General features: G+C 33.0%; 2 protein-coding genes across 3 annotated transcripts; both read left to right on the forward strand.

Annotated features, from left to right (window-relative positions):
• Nucleotides 1-1,882: 1,882 nt before the first annotated feature.
• Nucleotides 1,883-12,682, forward strand: VHA-A1 (vacuolar proton ATPase A1). Its single transcript, XM_068644416.2, has 19 exons — nucleotides 1,883-2,001; nucleotides 2,105-2,380; nucleotides 2,998-3,042; nucleotides 3,447-3,569; nucleotides 3,764-3,871; nucleotides 4,201-4,314; nucleotides 4,436-4,609; nucleotides 4,784-4,921; nucleotides 5,429-5,536; nucleotides 5,687-5,794; nucleotides 5,882-6,030; nucleotides 6,667-6,820; nucleotides 7,624-7,784; nucleotides 8,946-9,152; nucleotides 9,241-9,424; nucleotides 9,513-9,596; nucleotides 9,963-10,159; nucleotides 10,250-10,309; nucleotides 11,987-12,682. Exons 2-19 carry the CDS (start codon nucleotides 2,237-2,239, stop codon nucleotides 12,189-12,191), a joined length of 2,463 nt encoding a protein of 820 aa, XP_068500517.1. The 5' UTR covers nucleotides 1,883-2,001; nucleotides 2,105-2,236; the 3' UTR covers nucleotides 12,192-12,682.
• Nucleotides 12,683-14,313: 1,631 nt separating this feature from the next.
• On the forward strand, nucleotides 14,314-17,160 carry LOC137835763 (Transducin/WD40 repeat-like superfamily protein). 2 transcript variants are annotated; one of them, XM_068644418.2, is made up of 5 exons: nucleotides 14,314-14,711; nucleotides 15,170-15,421; nucleotides 15,618-15,761; nucleotides 15,846-16,520; nucleotides 16,657-17,160. In XM_068644418.2, the coding sequence occupies exons 1-5, from the start codon at nucleotides 14,577-14,579 to the stop codon at nucleotides 16,900-16,902; spliced, it is 1,452 nt and encodes a 483-aa protein (XP_068500519.2). In that variant the 5' UTR covers nucleotides 14,314-14,576; the 3' UTR covers nucleotides 16,903-17,160. The 2 variants fall into 2 exon arrangements, with proteins under 2 accessions (XP_068500519.2, XP_090158725.1); XM_090302599.1 differs by having other exon boundaries at nucleotides 14,329-14,711; nucleotides 16,632-17,160.
• The last annotated feature ends 1,062 nt before the right edge of the window (nucleotides 17,161-18,222 follow it).

Here is an 18,222-nt window from a genome sequence, read left to right on the forward strand (position 1 = left end):
TTGGTACAATATCGTCAAATATTGCATACAATAATTTGATAATTATTATTTTCTTAATAAATATAGTCTCACGCTCGAGTTGGCAGTCTCGGCGTGAGGGGTGTTGGAGATCCATATCGACTAGAGATTCCGTTTCATTGTATATAAGTGGGTGCAAACCTCAACCCTATAAGCCGGTTTTATGGGGTTGAATTAGGTTTAAAGTCCACTCGTAATAAGATTTTGGTGAGACAATTAAAATTCTCAACTACAAAATTACTTATTGTCAAATTGTTTTTTTATTGTCAGTTAATTACTCTAGTATTAAAATTATTTCAATTCAATACATATTTTTGAACAAAGAAAATAGATAATGTAGTTAATTAGTTAAGTCACTTATTTTAATTAACTAAAAAACACTCAAAGTTAAAAACCATGAAATGTTATACATACAAAATTTAAATATATTAAATTTGATTAAAAAAATATCTCATTTATTGTATTTTTTTTTTCATTGCAGTTTTTTTTACAAGTTATTACATCAATTTCTCTCAAAATTTTTATTAATTTTATTTAAACAAATTCAAAATTAATAACTTGTTTTTTTAAATAATAACTTAAACATATGGTCTCAAATTATTTTAAACAAAATTAGGTAAGAAAACCAATTATTAAAGTCAAAATAAATTACATTTTATTTTAAAAAAGAAACTGATTAATTATTTAAAAAAGGTCCCAACGAAAAATTAATTAATTAATAATTGATTTAACAGAGAGGTTAAAAAATAAAAATAAGATAGCAGGATGAGAAACTGATTTTCCTTTTTAGTTTCTGAACATGGATGTAACATGTGTTATTAGATTTCATTAACTGTAACAAGTTTCACATTTTCACCCTCTTTTTCTATTATATTCTTTGAGTGGCCAATATTTGTTATTTTTTTCTACATGTACAAAAATGGAAATCATCAATTTCAGAACATAATTTGATAATTTTTCTTTTGATGGTTGATTTAAATTATAATATTAAAGTGAGTGTTTGTCTCAACTTACTATTTGTATTCAATAGATAACTGAAACAAATTAATACACTAAATTGCTGAAAAACAAAATGTATATATATAAGGATAGAAAGAAAATAAAATTAAAAACTAGTGTAGTTATAGTTCTAAATAAATAAAAAATAGTAAATTAAAAAACAAAAGAGTGACTTAGCTTTGAATGCACATCTTCACACACCTAATGAGTCTGTTTTTAGTTTTGAATTTATGCCATTAATCAATTAAAAAAATCCAGATTTTTTTTAAAAGACTTCCAATCTTTTATTTATTTTAGTTTATAACTACATTCTATCATTAAAGTATATATTATGGAGAAATTAGCCTTTGTAATACTTAAATAAACTTTGTATGCAAAATATTTAACTCTTATACATATATTTTTTTTTAAAAATAGTAGTCTTTATCATCTAAAATTATAAAAACTAAAATTATTTTGTCAAGCTATTATTTTTTAAAATATAAGTGGTATGTTAAAAATATACATTTATTACAAGTTTGGAGATTACAAATAAAAATGTTTTTTTTGCTGTAGATCAAAATAAAGGGTAGTAGTTAAAAATGATAGTAGTTTTTTTTTTTTTCTGTAAATCAAAATAAAATGTTAAAAATATACATTTATTATCATGTAAGATATAATCTTAGTAGTTAATATATATTTGACTGGTAGTGTATTAGCAAAAGTACAAAAAATTTCATGATCACATAAATATCTTAAATTTGATCTGTAATTAGGTGGTAGTTAAAAAACTATTTTACTTGTGTTTGGATAGTGTTTTTTTTTTACTCGTTAAAATAAAAATTATTTTCAACTTTTAAAAGTGAAAAAAGTCAATTTAAAAAATGAAAGTCATCCACCATAAACACACACGATACTCCATTGACGGCCAAAAATTACAGGACACATACCATTAGATTGTGATATATGACCGCACCGTCACCCTGTGCATTCGTACCGGACGAGGTTGGGGAATTTTTACTCAAAACAACGACCACTTATAGCTGTTCACATTTATATTTATGTATTTATTATAAATAGTTGTTCCACTTTTTTCCTTTTCTATCAGACTTTGTCAGGCACCGAAATTTTCCGATTCTAATTGCGGTTGGAGAGGGGAAACTGAAAGAACATAGACAGTGTCTTCATCTTCTTCTCGAAGTTCAGATCTAGAGATAGATCCATTTTCTCGATCGAGAAAATGGAGCAGTTCATCGATAACTTACCTTCGATGGATCTGATGCGATCCGAGAAGATGACCTTCGTTCAGCTCATCATCCCCGTCGAGTCCGCACACCGCGCCATTTCCTATTTGGGCGAACTCGGCCTTCTCCAATTCCGCGACGTAAGTTCTCTTCCAGATCCGACCTAGCTCCCTCGAGATTCCTTGCCATTTACTCTTTTCTTCGCACGTTTCCTTCTTTGCATTGCTGCTCGAGGTCTTCTTCGAGCTGAGTGTGGAGTTTCCGCGTTTCTGCATGTCTGCGTCACCGCCTAGCTTGAATTAGTTTGTTCATTTGTTTGGATGTTAGTTGAGCTGAGTGCGGACCTCTAGGAATGATGTAAATGCAGCACTGCGGGATTCAATGTATATTCAAATGCTGATGAATTCCACTAGTAATTCAGGACATAGTGGTTTTTGGTTTTACTTATGGTTGACCAATTTCATCACTCAGGTCTTGTTGTGTTCGGGACTATTTTTTTAAAATTTTTATTATGTCATTAGCATCTGTTTCAGAATGTTATAAGATGACTCTCCTTAGTTGTTGCTTAAAAAGTGGTGGAGATCTGTCCACACAACATGTCGCTACATTCTTAGTTCAAACTAATTTATTTCCTTCTTTGTATAGTAGACTTACTTTTTGGCTTTGTAAATTTTATGGATTGGATGTTGCTGGAGTAAAAGTTTTCTGTGGTTTGTCATCACTGCAGTTCTTATGGACACTGTTTTCTTGTTTGCAGTTAAATGCTGATAAAAGTCCCTTCCAAAGAACATTTGTTAATCAGGTAATCAGCATGCACAAATGAGAATTCCTGTTGATTTACTAGTACAATCATATGATTGATTGTGGTAATGTTTCCTTTTCCTCCCTTATGACTGTTAGAGATATAATCCCTGCAACTATATGTGTTCACCAAATGGTGACTGTATAACACTACTGTAGTATCTATAACAGAGAGTCATGCCTTTTCTCAGTCAAGTTAGGCTAGTTTTTATTTCTGTCGTATATAGTGCCGAGTCATCAGCTAGTATAGGTTGCTAGAGACACTTCTCAGAGTCTATATAAATGTACTCCCTCCCGCATTGAGACATTGAGAATTACAATTTCACTTTTAAGATTTACTTTTCAGTCTTTACTCTTTCTCTGATTCTTCTAATTATTCATATTAACTGCATTTCTCTTTGGCAGGTAAAACGATGTGCAGAAATGTCAAGAAAACTACGATTCTTCAAGGATCAAATCAGTAAAGCTGGCCTATTGTCTTCATCTCGTACTGTATTGGAACCAGATATTGACTTGGAGGATTTGGAGGTCTCTTTCTATTTTCTATTATTTCTTATAATCGATTACTGTCTAAGGGACTTAGAGTTATCATTTAAGTGTTACATTCTGCTATGCTGTCAACAGTAACATGATGTTGTAACATAACAGTGGTAATCACTCAGCGGTTTGCCAGTTTGCTTGAAGATTTTCATTCTTAAATCTGACAATATATTTTTTGCCAGATGCAACTTGCTGAACATGAACATGAGCTGATTGAAATGAACTCTAATAGTGACAAACTCAGGCAATCATATAATGAACTCTTGGAATTCAAGATTGTATTACAACAGGTATATTTTTTCCTTCGGTATTTTGTGGTGAGCATATTCCAGGTTATTTTTAAGTACTAAAGATATATCTGTTTCCTGTTCTTTTGGTTACATTAAACTTTCCTGTTGAAGCTGAGTTAGCAAATAATGATTTTTCTGATCATAATTTAGCATTAGTCAAGGAATTTTTACATTATTTTATCTGCTTTCATTTTTAATGTATTCCATCAAATTCAAATATTGTATTTATTTTTAATTCATGAATTCACCATGTTCTTTTAATGAATGAAATATTTTCTCTACGCCTTCTGTCATGTATTCAAGATATAATTTTTTTGGGTAAATTTCAGGCATGTGGCTTTCTTGTTTCAAGTCATAACCTTGCACTTTCAGATGAAAGAGAACTACAAGAGAATGTCTTTTCAAATGATGCCTATGTTGAGACAGCATCTTTGCTTGAACAGGTTTTTTGTAGCATCCTTTATCATCCTTCATATCTTTTAGCATGATTAGTGTAGATACTGTTACTACTTCTTAGAATTTATTTCATCCAGCTAGTGCACTATTCTAAATTGTTTATTACAGGAAATGAGGCCTCAATCATCAAATCCGTCTGGTTTAAGATTTATCAGTGGGATAATCTGTAAATCCAAGGTTCTTAGGTTTGAAAGAATGTTGTTTCGTGCTACAAGAGGCAATATGCTATTCAATCAGGCACCAGCTGATGAAGAAATCATGGATCCTGTTTCAACTGAGATGGTTTTTTCCCTTCTTATTACCTCTAAGAATATTGATAATTGGGCTCTTTTCTTCCTCCCCCCACTCTCTCCTCTTTCAATCTGTATTTATCATTTTGAGTTATCCAGTTCCAGTTGGCTTATATTCCCATTTTCTCTCGACAATAACTCAGACTTCTGTGGTTTTCTTTTTCAGATTGAAAAAACAGTGTTCGTCGTGTTTTTCTCCGGGGAACAGGCAAGAACAAAGATTCTTAAAATTTGTGAGGCATTCAGTGCAAATTGTTATCCTGTTCCTGAAGATATTAGCAAGCAGAGGCAAATAACTAGAGAGGTGAGGGTGCTTGGCTTAGGAGTATGTTATTTTTGGTCTCTTAAATTATGTATGTTTTTTTCATTATAGCATGTTGTGGTCAAAGTCCACACAAGATAAAATTGGGATTTTATTGCTACAGTTTCAGCTAGAGTATATTTTTGATGCGATTTAAGCTAAATACTTTTGAACTTCATATATTGTTCTTGAAATACGGCCCTTTTTTAATTAGTGGCACTTATACCCAATTATACGGACATCTTGTTTTGCAATCCAAGAGGTTTTGTACGATGCTCTTTAGATTTTTGGTATATTTTTCCATCAGTTTTTTGGGTTTCTTTTCTTGCAGTACCATTCTGGATTATCAGGTAGTATGCGTGTGGTAAAAGTAGTTTTGATGATATTCAATTGAATTTAACTGTACCTTATACTTAATTTCCTATTTTTGATTTATGTTTCACCTTTACCGACTACAAATATAGATAGTTGCAAATATGCTGCTTATGGTGGATTTTTTTTTCGGTATAGGTTTCATCACGTCTTACTGACTTAGAGGCAACTTTGGAAGCTGGGATTAGGCACCGGAACAAGGCTCTTGCTTCTGTTGTAGACCATCTAGCAAAATGGATGAACATGGTAAGAGTTTGCTTCTGTATGTCTTGTTCTCTGAGATATTTATTTTCTCTATGTTTCAACTACAAACCTGTCCTAATATCTGATCAACGTGTACATGTAAGAGATATATATTTCGTACCAATAGATCTCATCCTTATCAACTTGTCCTAGGTAAGAAGAGAGAAGGCTGTGTACGATACACTGAACATGTTAAACTTTGATGTCACAAAAAAATGTCTTGTTGGAGAGGGCTGGTGCCCTCTGCTTGCCAAAACACAGGTTTTTTTTTCTCCAAATTTTTTGAGGAATCGAAAAATCTTCAATATTCGTTATCCAATAATGATCTTACATTTAATGATTTTCCAGATGCAGGAGGCACTGCAACGTGCAACTTTTGATAGCAATTCTCAAGTTGGCATAATCTTCCATCCACTGGAGGCAGTGGAATCACCACCTACATACTTTCGGACCAACACTTTCACAAATCCATATCAAGAAATTGTTGATGCATACGGGTGAGCATAGTTAATATTGACTGTTTTTAGTTACTTTAGTAGCTGCAACATGAATTATTTAATGTCTTGAAGTAATTTTTGGAGAGGTTTATAAGCATTGTTTTTTTTGAAGTTTGAAATTTGCATGATATGCTATACCTCTGTCTGATAGGTATATGTTCTACCTCTAACATGTGAGCTTATTTCTTGAAAAGATAAACTTTTTGTGCAAGAAAACTATTTGTAAGTTTTTAATATATGTTTCACATTAAGTTTCTCTTACCAATCTTCTGATGGAGTCAACAATTCGAATTGTATTATGGGTGGGGTATTTGAGTGATTAGATAAATGAAGAAGGATAACAAAGCTTTGTATATTGGGAAAGAAGAGGAAAAAAATTCTAGTATTAACCTGATCCCACCCTTTTTTCTGTTTTTAAGTTTTTAACAGGTGTTTCTGGATCAATGTCTGTTCAAGGGGTTTCAAAACTTCCTTGACAGCGAAATCATGTAATATTACAATGACATGTTTATTGTTTGATTTTTTTTCCTGATTGATTCTTGAGATTTAACATGGTCGATAGAAGTTATCTAGCTTTCTAGCTATTTCATAAACCCATGCAACTGATAGATTTCTAATAGCCTTTTTATTTGGCAGTGTTGCAAGATACCAAGAAGCAAATCCTGCAGTTTACACAACTATTATATTCCCTTTCCTATTTGCTTTGATGTTTGGGGACTGGGGTCATGGAATTTGTCTGTTGCTAGGAGCATTGGTTCTTATAGCACGAGAAAACAAGCTCAGCACACAGGTAATTTCATTCTAACTGCATTACAATAATATAATAAAGGAAATGTACCCAAAATTATGTTGTTGATGATGGAAGGATCAGGCCAAATGTGTGATATGTTGTGGTTCATCCTGTGTGAACAAAATATTTAGTTGAGACATGTCACATTTGAATGTTCCTTTTCCTTTAAGTTGGGTCATCAAGGTTTGTGTTCAAAGAATAATGTCAATGAAGCTTTTTATTATTAGCTGCAGAGCATTTAGTGTTTAGTATTCAGTTCCCCATTGCTGGGCCTCCATTTTGGGTTTATCAAAGAAAGAAATAGTAAAGTATAAGGCCAAGATGATAATTGAGGTGGAGTTTGTTAGAGAGGAGCCTAGTAGAGTGGACAGATGGCAGTAAATCAATGGTAAAAGGAGTGTGGAAAGCACAGGGAGTGGATGGAATACAAGGGAGGGAGTGCATTCTGGGAGGATTTGGTGTAGGGGCAGAGTAGCATTCCTTGTTCTGAGTTTAACTCTATTTTTCATTTCTATCTGTTATTCATTTTGCTTCTGTTACTGTAAACAGAGCTCTGCTCTAATATTTCCCTGTAATTCCAGTGTGAATACCATTTTCTATCAGTATGATTTAGCTATAAGATGGATTTTGTTTTTTGGATGCCAGCAGTACTTCTTTGACCCTAAACATATTGAAATTTGAAATGTTTTATTGAAATGACTTTATAATAGTGGATACAAGTGATAGTAGGGACTCTATTGTTTACTTTATTCTGCTCATTGTATTGCAATTAACCCCTCACAATTTTGTTTAATTTCTGCCAGAAACTTGGAAGCTTTATGGAGATGCTATTTGGTGGGCGCTATGTGCTTCTTCTAATGGCACTATTTTCAATCTATTGTGGCTTAATCTACAATGAATTCTTCTCTGTTCCTTTTCACATATTTGGCGCATCTGCATACAAATGCCGCGATAGTTCTTGCAGGTGTTCTATTTGTTTCTGAGTGTATGATTTTGGTGTTAGTTAAATGTTTCTGTCCTGATATCTGGTATATGATGCCTGACTAATTGATTGGATATGTAACTATTTTACTTGCCTTTTACAATCTACATTTTTCTATAATTTCCCAGAATTGTTATCTGTCTATCTATCTATATGGGGACATTTGCAGTGAGAGAGTGTTTGATGTGTGAAGAGTATATCTCCATACAAGAATGATGAATATGGGGACATTTGCAGTGAGAGAGCGTTTGATGTGTGAAGAGTATATCTCCATACAAGAATGATGATTTTTTTTTAATTATATATCACCGAGATTTGCTACTCTCACATTATACACACATACATACTTGCATAGTCACATCACATGCATATAATTGATGGTTCATCAATTTTCTTGCCCATTCCCGCTCCCATTTGCACATATTTCCGCCCCCTCCCATTTTTCCTGCTCATTTGCATGACTTTTCTCCTGACCTGACTATTTTTTCCTGCCATTTTTTCATTATTTTCTCACATTTTCCACTCATTTAGATGGTTTTCCCCACCATTTTTTGTGCCTATTCTGTCTATTTGCACGTTTTTTTCATTCCATTTGAATGGGTTTTTTCATGCCATTTCCAACCATTTTAAGTAATTTTCCTGCCAATTTTTTTTAAAATATTTCAATGGTTTTTCTTGCTCATTTTGCTAAATTCACTTCAAAATTTCTGAATTGATGATGGTTTTTTGGGTATATGAGATTCATTGTATTGGACTGGGGTTCATATCATGTGATATTTTGTTAAAGGATTTTTGTGAGTATTATTACTTTTAATGTTTAATTTGTTTGTATACATTGGTTCTTTTTGTACATAGACATATGATGCGTGAAATGCATTTTGAGGTTGAATTTTTTGCGGACTTTCTCTAAAACAGTTCTTAGTACTGCACATAGCCCAGACACAAGATATTAAAATATGTTTGAAAGAGGTTAAAATCTTTTTGTTTTGTTTCTTACTTAATTTGACCAGCAGCACGGGGTATTTGTATTGGATGTGAAAATTTACATTTTGAAACCTATTCTGCAATTTCTTGATTTTTGTAAGCATCCAGGTTTTATAATTGGTTCTGTCTAATGTTTCAACATTCCTCACCTTTTATCAGGGATGCACATACTATTGGCTTAGTCAAATACCAAGATCCATACCCATTTGGTGTGGATCCCAGCTGGCGTGGAAGTCGTTCAGAATTGCCTTTCCTGAATTCTTTGAAAATGAAGATGTCCATTCTGTTTGGTGTGGCACATATGAACTTAGGAATTATATTAAGTTATTTTAATGCTCGGTTCTTTGGAAGCTCATTGGATATAAGGTGTTTCACTATTCTGCCAGGGCTGTGCTTATATTATTATACTATTCTTCTGGTAGTTTATTTAACTTGCTTATTATGATACTATCAGGTACCAGTTTGTGCCACAGATTATTTTCCTTAACAGTCTATTTGGGTATCTTTCCCTTCTCATTATTATTAAGTGGTGTACTGGATCTCAAGCAGACCTTTATCATGTAATGATATACATGTTTTTAAGCCCCACTGACAATCTTGGCGAGAATCAGTTGTTTTGGGGCCAAAAACCACTTCAAGTATGATTCTGGTTCTTCTATTCATTGTTCATATTAAATATTCGTTTCCTGTTTTTTCATCATTCTGAATTAGTGCTTTGATGCGCAGATTGTGTTATTGCTTTTGGCTGTAATTGCAGTTCCATGGATGCTCTTTCCAAAACCTTTTATACTGAAGAAGCTTCATACTGAGGTGCCACATCTACCTGTTTTGTGTATGGTTTTATTGCTTGAAAGTTTATAATTATATTCAGCGAGACGACTTTATTGTGCCAACCTATATTTACATGTGCTTGGCTTGAGTTTCCCCTTTTTTGTTGTGAATTTCTGCATAAGGTTGCGGAAAATTGTCTCCTTGAGAAGCATTATAAGATTGATTTTCTTCTGAATATATATGTTTAAGTAAAAAATTACTTATCGCTCATGTCAGTTATGTTGACAGCTGTTCTGCCTGTAGTTTGTCTTTGTTCCACACTTTCGTTGCAGTTAGTAATTAAGGGGGTGATGGCTGAGGAGTTTGTCAAGATTATTAATCTATTATCATTCTGGCATTGTACAGAGATTTCAAGGTCGTAATTATGGCTTACTGAACACTTCTGAGGTGGATATTGAGGCTGAGCCTGATTCTGCCAGACAACATCATCATGAGGAATTCAATTTCAGTGAAGTCTTTGTTCACCAAATGATCCACGCCATTGAATTTGTTCTAGGTTCTGTTTCTAATACAGCATCATATCTTCGTCTTTGGGCATTAAGGTTTGCACAGTCACCATTCTCCTTCATCTCCATGAATTCCTATATTATGGATTTTTTTTCCTTGGCTTATTTTATTTTCCAATTGCACAGTTTGGCTCACTCAGAACTTTCTACTGTTTTCTATGAGAAAGTCCTGCTTCTTGCTTGGGGGTAAGTTTGATTAATAACGTTGCACGTTGTTATTAAGATTTTTCTGTATTGTTTATCATTATTGAAATGTTTAATAAACAAACCTGCTTCCTTTAGTAGAAGAAACAAAAATCCATGGTTGAATGCGAGTGAAAATGAACTCCCTTCAACATTGTTGTGGATATATCAATATGTTATCCACAAAAACTACACGATGTTAAAGCATGGTGTTCATAGTCCATAGAGTGGACTTAAAGCCTGATTAGATTCTAGTCTGGTATTGGAGAATGTGGTTATAATTTAATTACATGAACTTAAAAAGGAAAACAAAGGCATGTGCTGGATACTGTTAACATATGGGCTTTTGATCAAATTCCCCATTTTTATGCTATTTAAAACTAATGTTTGATATTTGAAACTTGAAGGCCAAGACTAGCATTGGATACTGTTGATATGTCATTTTATTGATCATATTCTCTCACTTTTATTTTATCCAAAGGGAAGCTTGTTATAGGCCTTACACAAGGTAGTTGGGTAGAGAGAATAAGGAAATTGAAAAGGGACAAAGTGCTTTTATGGGGATGAAACCATGCACTTACAATTTCTGTCCTGTAGCACAAAATTGAATTTACATAATGGGATATATTGCTACAATTCTATGATATTTTAAAGCGATAAAAATGTATTTAGTAATGTAAATACAGATCTAGTCATTTTTAGTCTAAATAACTGTTTCATTTTTTCCCCTCATTTTTCGAAATAGTGACCACGATATCACAATTTTCATAAGCAAAAGATCAAACTGAGATGGATGCTTTGATTTGAGGGACTAAAAGTGAATCTTGCCTTGTTTATGGATTAAAAAGTATATAGCCTTATTTTAAACTATTATTTTGACTTGCTTGGTTTGTACAACAAGAATATACCTGTCTGAGGTTCAAAGAATTAAGAGTAAGCCTCCATTATGGGGTTTGAAAGATTTGGTTAACATCAATTTGTATTTAGAGAGTGAAATGTTCACTGGGATGACGCTAATGTCATCATATAAAATAACCAAAAATCATCAGTTAAGGAATAATTTGATGTGACATTCTTTCGATCGCCAAATTGATGTTCTGTAAAATCTTTTTATAAAGATTAAGTTGGGGGTTTACTCAAGAATTACCTTCCTTTAGAAAAGGGATGCGGAATGATTTACTGCACTCCTTCCCCTGTATTTGACCCAGTTTATGATACATTGTATGGAGTGGGGGTCAGTGCTGATTGAGTTGGAAACAATTTTTTTTCTCACCTAATATCCTAAAAGATATTTTTGAGGTATATTAATTTTTGAAAAGATAATATGTTCGTGATTTGTTTTATTAATATAATCATTATTTTCAAGGTTGAATTTGATTTAAAGTACATAAAACAATAGATAAGAATATTTCATTGGCTTAAAGTTTATTTTTAAATATATCTCTTATAAGATTGAGATAGACTTAAAGTTGTTTTCTAATATGTCTTTTTTTTTAATTCATTGGATTATTTAGAAATTTTAGTTATATTCAAAGCTGCATGGAAAACCTGAGCTGGGTTATAATTTCAATATTTTTAGCTTTCGGAATTATCTATCTGTAATGTTTTTGCATTTCATTATTGTGTATATATATAATCTTGTTTTATAATTAATGTCATTCCTGGTTATATTTAAAACAGATATGACAATCTTGTCATTCGGTTGGTGGGACTCACCGTATTTTCTTTTGCAACTGCCTTTATACTACTAATGATGGAGAGTCTTAGTGCTTTTCTTCATGCCCTGAGGCTTCACTGGGTAGAATTTCAAAATAAATTCTACCATGGAGATGGCTACAAGTTCCGGCCTTTTTCATTTGCCTCCTTAACAGAGGATGACGATTGATCCATTCATATATGTGGTTTCATGGAAAATATATGGAAAGGATATTTACACAAGTGAGGAAGCATAAAATGAGAATGCTTGTTAGGTTTGCTTGATATTAACCTACCTAGCAACAAAACATTCCTGCTCACTTCCTGTGGCTACGGGGTTGTAACAAGATGGCACTGCCAATGGTCATGGAAGGTATCTCTAACAGAATACCTGTTTTATAGTTTTTTATTATTTTTCTTTTGCTTAAAATAGGAAACGGAAGAGTGAAGAGACTGTTTAGAGTAATTTTTGTAAAGAGCAGCTGGGATCCGTCACAATGTAGCTATTGGATTTTGGTTGTTTGGGGTTACATACATATATATATACATCATGTAGGGCAGGTTTTGCCGGAAAATAACCAATTTTTCTGATTTTTTTTTTATGTTGATAGATGACAAGTTATAGAACCCCATTTTTTTTGTAAGGATTGATCAAATATATGGAAATCTGATGTTGAATAATGCCATCTCTACGGAGCTTGTATAATGGCCCCAATTTGAAATGTCCCTTCCTCTGTCCGCAAGATGAATAACATGCTTAGAGACTTGTTTAATTATTCATTTTATTTAGTTAACTTAGTTTAGTGTTTTACAATAAGTTCTTATTTTATAAGGATGTAAGTAATGAATTTAATTATGAAATTTATTGGAATAAATGAGAGATAACAGTTTTTAAGGGAGTAAATGACTGATTGGGTATGTGTAGATATGAGCAAAATCGCATATTGCGGTGAAGACTTTAAAGTAATATGAAGCTTTTTATGGATTGCCGAAAGTTATGAACATGCTTTTGTATCGTCTTTACATTGTTTTAGGTTTTTTTAATGCTTGATTCACATGATAAAGTATCTCGTGTCAAGATTGGATTATGGAGTACATTGTAATTGTTTATTTAATTTCTGCATACCTTCTGCAAAGTTGGATGTCGATAAAATTTATTGGATTATTAAAAACAATAAGAGTAGTTGTATACAAGTTTATTCCATATGCTCATTTCAATATTATACGTAAGTTAATATACGAAAGATCATTTATATTGTTTTTTTTCAATTTGTGTATAATATGATTTTCTTTAAGAAACAAATTTTAATCTTTTTACATATAAAATTCTATAATTCTTTTCCTCCTAAAAAAACTTATAAAGAAATTCGTTTAAATATACTCGAAATCACAAAGTTGCATTAGTATCAACGTAATGTGATAACCATGTCTAGGCACGTGATAAACAAGACGACGAAATGATTATGAAATTGTCATTTAGCATGAACATATCCACTCCTGTATTATAAATTGAAGAATTTACTTTAGCGAGAATTGATTCTTTTCACTCCCAAACTCCTAACTCATTTATTATATTCTCAACTATCTATATAAATCTTTGGCTTATACAAATATTTATCATATTCTCTCTTATCTCATTAAAATATTAACGTTACACGCAACTAACGAGGGTAAGATTTAATTATTTTTTTCAATATAAAAAAATATTTATTATATTCTCTCTTATCTCATTACAAAATTAACTTGGCACATTATCATTGACAGTAAGATTGATTTTGTTTCTTCAAGCTTTTACATTTTTATATTCTATTATTTTTAACTTCAAATTAAATATTTTTTTTTATTGTTGTTACGAGTATGGGCATTAAAAAAAAAGAGTATGAGTATGTTATTATCTCTAACTTAAATTAAATCCTGCTTTATTTAATTTCCAACTCTTTTTATTTAAAATGTAATTTTCATAATTGTATTATCAATTTAAATTTAATAATAATTTAATTCATCGAAAGAATATAATAAAGTTACCTAAATAATGGGCCTTCAACTCCTGCAATACCTAAACATCAGTTGAAATTTAAGATACCATAAACTATCCATGAAATTGGTGAATTTCAGACCATTTATGAAGTAACACTGTCTTAGTCTAAACAATTCTCAAGTTAAAAAGAAATAATGTACAGACACCATGCTATTTAACAAAAATCAAATTATACTATATATAAAAAACTACAAAAATAGCTAAAGCTGATTTGGGCAAGATGACTCCAGATTGGGCCAATGCTATTTACTTGGGCCAGCCCATTAAACTCGATGAGCAAATTCAATCACCGGTGTTGACTGATGGAAGCGAAAGCCGAGAGGGGAATGGGGGAAATCTAAAACGAGAATCTGTGTCTACGCAATCTTCCCATGTCTGCATGTGACGACACGTCGTTTTGCGAAATGGAGAATCGTCTGAGTTAGCGTCTTCCACACTCATCTCTTCCACAAAAGGAATCAAACACCTTCTTCTGCAACTGAAACTGCAACTGCATCAAGTAGACGACGAAAACTCTGAGAATAACAACTCATCCAAATGGAAAACCTCCATAACCGCAGGAGCATTACTAATGCCAATACTGGACCTCCAGGTGCCTTTACGGATATTTTCAGGAGAGAGTTGGGCTTCTCTCATCCCAACGGTTTTGCGCGTCGTTTTTCAGCTTCCGAGGTTTTCTCAATTTCACTCTCACATTCGGTTTTCATATTTTTCCCTTTCCGAATCTCTCCGATTAATCACCGCTAAGTGCCAAATATTTTCGCTGCAAATTGTAACTTCAAAATCTGTGCAATACAATTCAAGGAATGCGAAGTAAAAACCTATTCCGTGAATCAACTGCGATTTGTAGGTCTCGTGTTCTATAATGTGTATAAGTTAATCTTATTGCGGACAATGTTATACACAATTCATATATAATTGTATGAATAACTGAGCTCCTTGAGTGTGTTGTTAACTGTTGAATTCCTATTTCTATGGAGTTTTTTTTCAAAGATACACAATTTGCTTTTTGGTGATATCTATATTTAAAAAAAAAAATAGTTTACAACTATCCATTTTCTGTGTTGTTGTGACTAATGAATTCAATGTCAAGAAGTTTGTCTCTTATGGTTATTTTATTTCATTTGCAGGTGCTTGTGAAAAGCTTGAATTTATACGGGAGGTTAGATGGGCATGAAGGGTGTGTGAATGCAGTGGAATTTAACTCCAGTGGTGACCTTCTTGTATCTGGTTCTGATGACCGGCAAGTTATGTTATGGAATTGGGCATCCAAAGCTAGATTGCTTGCATACCCATCTGGCCACACAGACAACATATTCCAGACAAAGATTATGCCATTTTCGGGTGATTGTCGAATAATAACTTCTGCTGGTGATGGCCAGGTAAATAAATCCGTCAAAGTCTGCATCAAATCAAATATTCAGGCTTCAATTGCTTCCTCTTTTTTAGGAACAATTATAGGGGTGTTGATTAATTTTATCAAGATGTTGTGCCTTTTGTCGGTCATCCAAATGTTACTATAAATGATATTCCACAGACTCTTGATTTAATGTCGACCTAACTTCTGCTTTTTAACAGGTAAGGCTTGGCCTTTTCCGGGAGGATGGTGGAGTTGAAACTGCATTGTTGGGGAAGCACCATGGTTGTGTATACAAGCTTGCCGTGGAGCCTGGAAGTCCCCACATATTTTACAGTTCTGGTGAAGATGGATTTATTCAACATGTTAGTCAAGTATTACAGCATGTTGCACGTTGAAGCTCTCCTTTATGCTATCCCCATACAGTTATAAGTTTGTTTCTTTTGCAGTTTGATTTGCGAAGTAATTCTGCTACAAAACTTTTCTGTTGTTCCTCATCAACAGGAAAACAGACTCCAAGCAAAATAGGGTTGACTTCCATTGTGATTGACTGTAGAAATCCGTATTACTTTGCTGTTGGTGGTTCTGATGAATATGCACGTGTTTATGACATAAGAAAATGCCAATGGGTTTCAGATAGAAATTCAGATCAACCTGTTAACACGTTTTGCCCTAGTCATTTAATTGGCTCAAATAATGTCCATATTACAGGATTGGCTTACTCAAGCGATAGTGAACTCCTTGTTTCTTATAATGATGAGCTCATCTATCTGTTTCAAAAGAATGAGGGCATGTGTTCATCACCTTCATCTGAGGGTCTGAAGAATATTAATGAGCCACAAGTTTACTCAGGGCACAGAAATGCACAGACAATTAAAGGAGTGAATTTTTTTGGCCCGAATGATGAATATATCTTGAGTGGTTCAGATTGTGGTCATATATTCATCTGGAAAAAGAAGGAAGCTAAGCTGGTGAGATTAATGGTAGGTGATCAACATGTTGTAAATCAACTTGAGGCCCATCCTCATATACCTATCCTTGCTACTTGCGGTTTGGAAAAAAATGTGAAAATCTGGACTCCTCAAGGGAATGATATACCTCCACTTCCTGGAAATGTGAAAGAGGTAGAATCTATGCTGTCTTTATTTTTTCCATCATTCATCCTCTTTCCATGACTCAACTACTTTCTTTACTTACACAGGATATGTTTAATGCATTTTTTTTTCATATGCAAGTTTTCTGATTGTTCTTCGTGACCAGATAATGGAGGGAAACAGACAAGGCAGAGAAGACCGATCACGAGTAACCCTTACCCCTGATGTTATAATGCATGTTCTTCGCCTGCAGAGGCGGCAGACATTGGCATATATTGAAAGGAGACATAATAGGGCAGATATTGTGAGTGATGAAGAAGATGCAGAGGGCCACCTTTTAGGACTCTTGGATGGTGATGTCTCTTCTGAAGAGGATTCTCCTGGAAATTCTAGAGATTGCAACATTAGCTGAAGCTTATACATGTCTGGATCGTGTGCTATTAGACATCATTAGGGAAAACAGTGCAGAGGTGTAAAATCTGGTTTGTCCAAAGTTGAAGTTTAGGCAGAGTGCTTTTATATATTATTTCATATGTAAAGATATAAATTTGTTTTGGTAATTAAAGCAATTGTAAATTTGATACTGTAGAAATAAGGGAATAACCCTACTGTTTTTATAATGTTGAATGTTAACGGTTTTGGTAAATAAAGCGAGAGTGATTTTGTTTGACATTGTAGAAAAAAGTGAATAGCCTTACTTTTGATTTTAGTAGGATTTGGTAACTAAAGCAAGTGTAAATTTTACAATGTGCAAATAAGTGAGTAATAATCTTGATTTTATCATGTTAAATGTAAATGGTGTTTTTCATGTATAATTTTTTTATGATTTTATATCGTGATGATTGGCAATGATAGAACTTTACTATAGTGTAATATTTTTCTAAAAGGTGTTTCACTTAAATATATAAAGTTTATCTTGATTTTCATTTCTTTTATTTAAGAAAAAGGAAAGTTTGAAGCAAGATTTTACACTTTTCTTTCTTTCTTGCCAAACAATAGAAAAAGACAAATTCTTCTTGCACCTCCATATAATTTTTAAATACCAAATGTATCCTCCTTTCTTTAAAATGAATATCGGATTGGTTAATCCATAACCTCAAACCGAATTCAGAATTGTGTACTAGATTGACCAATTCGATATTCATTTAAAAAAAGTATTCACGACAATAATCACAAGCTAATTACTCATGGTATATATAGATATATTCGTTATCTAGGGCATTGTGGGTTCCTCATTTGGTATGTAAGATTGATGATGTTGGTGGTGTTGGTGTGCGTGTTGTGTGGGGTTTCTTACAAGGGATTGGTCAGGGGGAAGACGACGATTGCTGAAGTGAAGATGAACAAAACATGTAGGATATAAGGTAGTTCTTGGGGGAGGAGCATAATTGGAGGGTGGGGGAGGAGTGTGGAGAGGAGGTGGTGTTCGTGAAAGTGATGGAGGCACAACAAGTAGTGTCTGGGATCAATACTACCTCAAGATAGCAACAACGCAGAGTGACAGAGAATATTCTAGAACATTCGATTCCATTATTGTCATCAAGCCATAACTTCGATCAACACAACTTCTCAACTTCACTCCTTCCCCACCATAAACAAAAATAAATATGTTACTCTATCAACAATAAAACTTGTGAAATTAAAATGATATATAGTATTGGAATCCTTTTTTGAAATGAATATTGGATTGACCAATCCGGTATTCAATTAAAAAAAAGTAGAGTACATTTGA

The sequence above is a fragment of the Phaseolus vulgaris genome, chromosome 5 (assembly GCF_051622355.1).
Source record: "Phaseolus vulgaris cultivar YP4 chromosome 5, ASM5162235v1, whole genome shotgun sequence".
NCBI classification, from domain to species: Eukaryota; Viridiplantae; Streptophyta; class Magnoliopsida; order Fabales; family Fabaceae; genus Phaseolus; species Phaseolus vulgaris.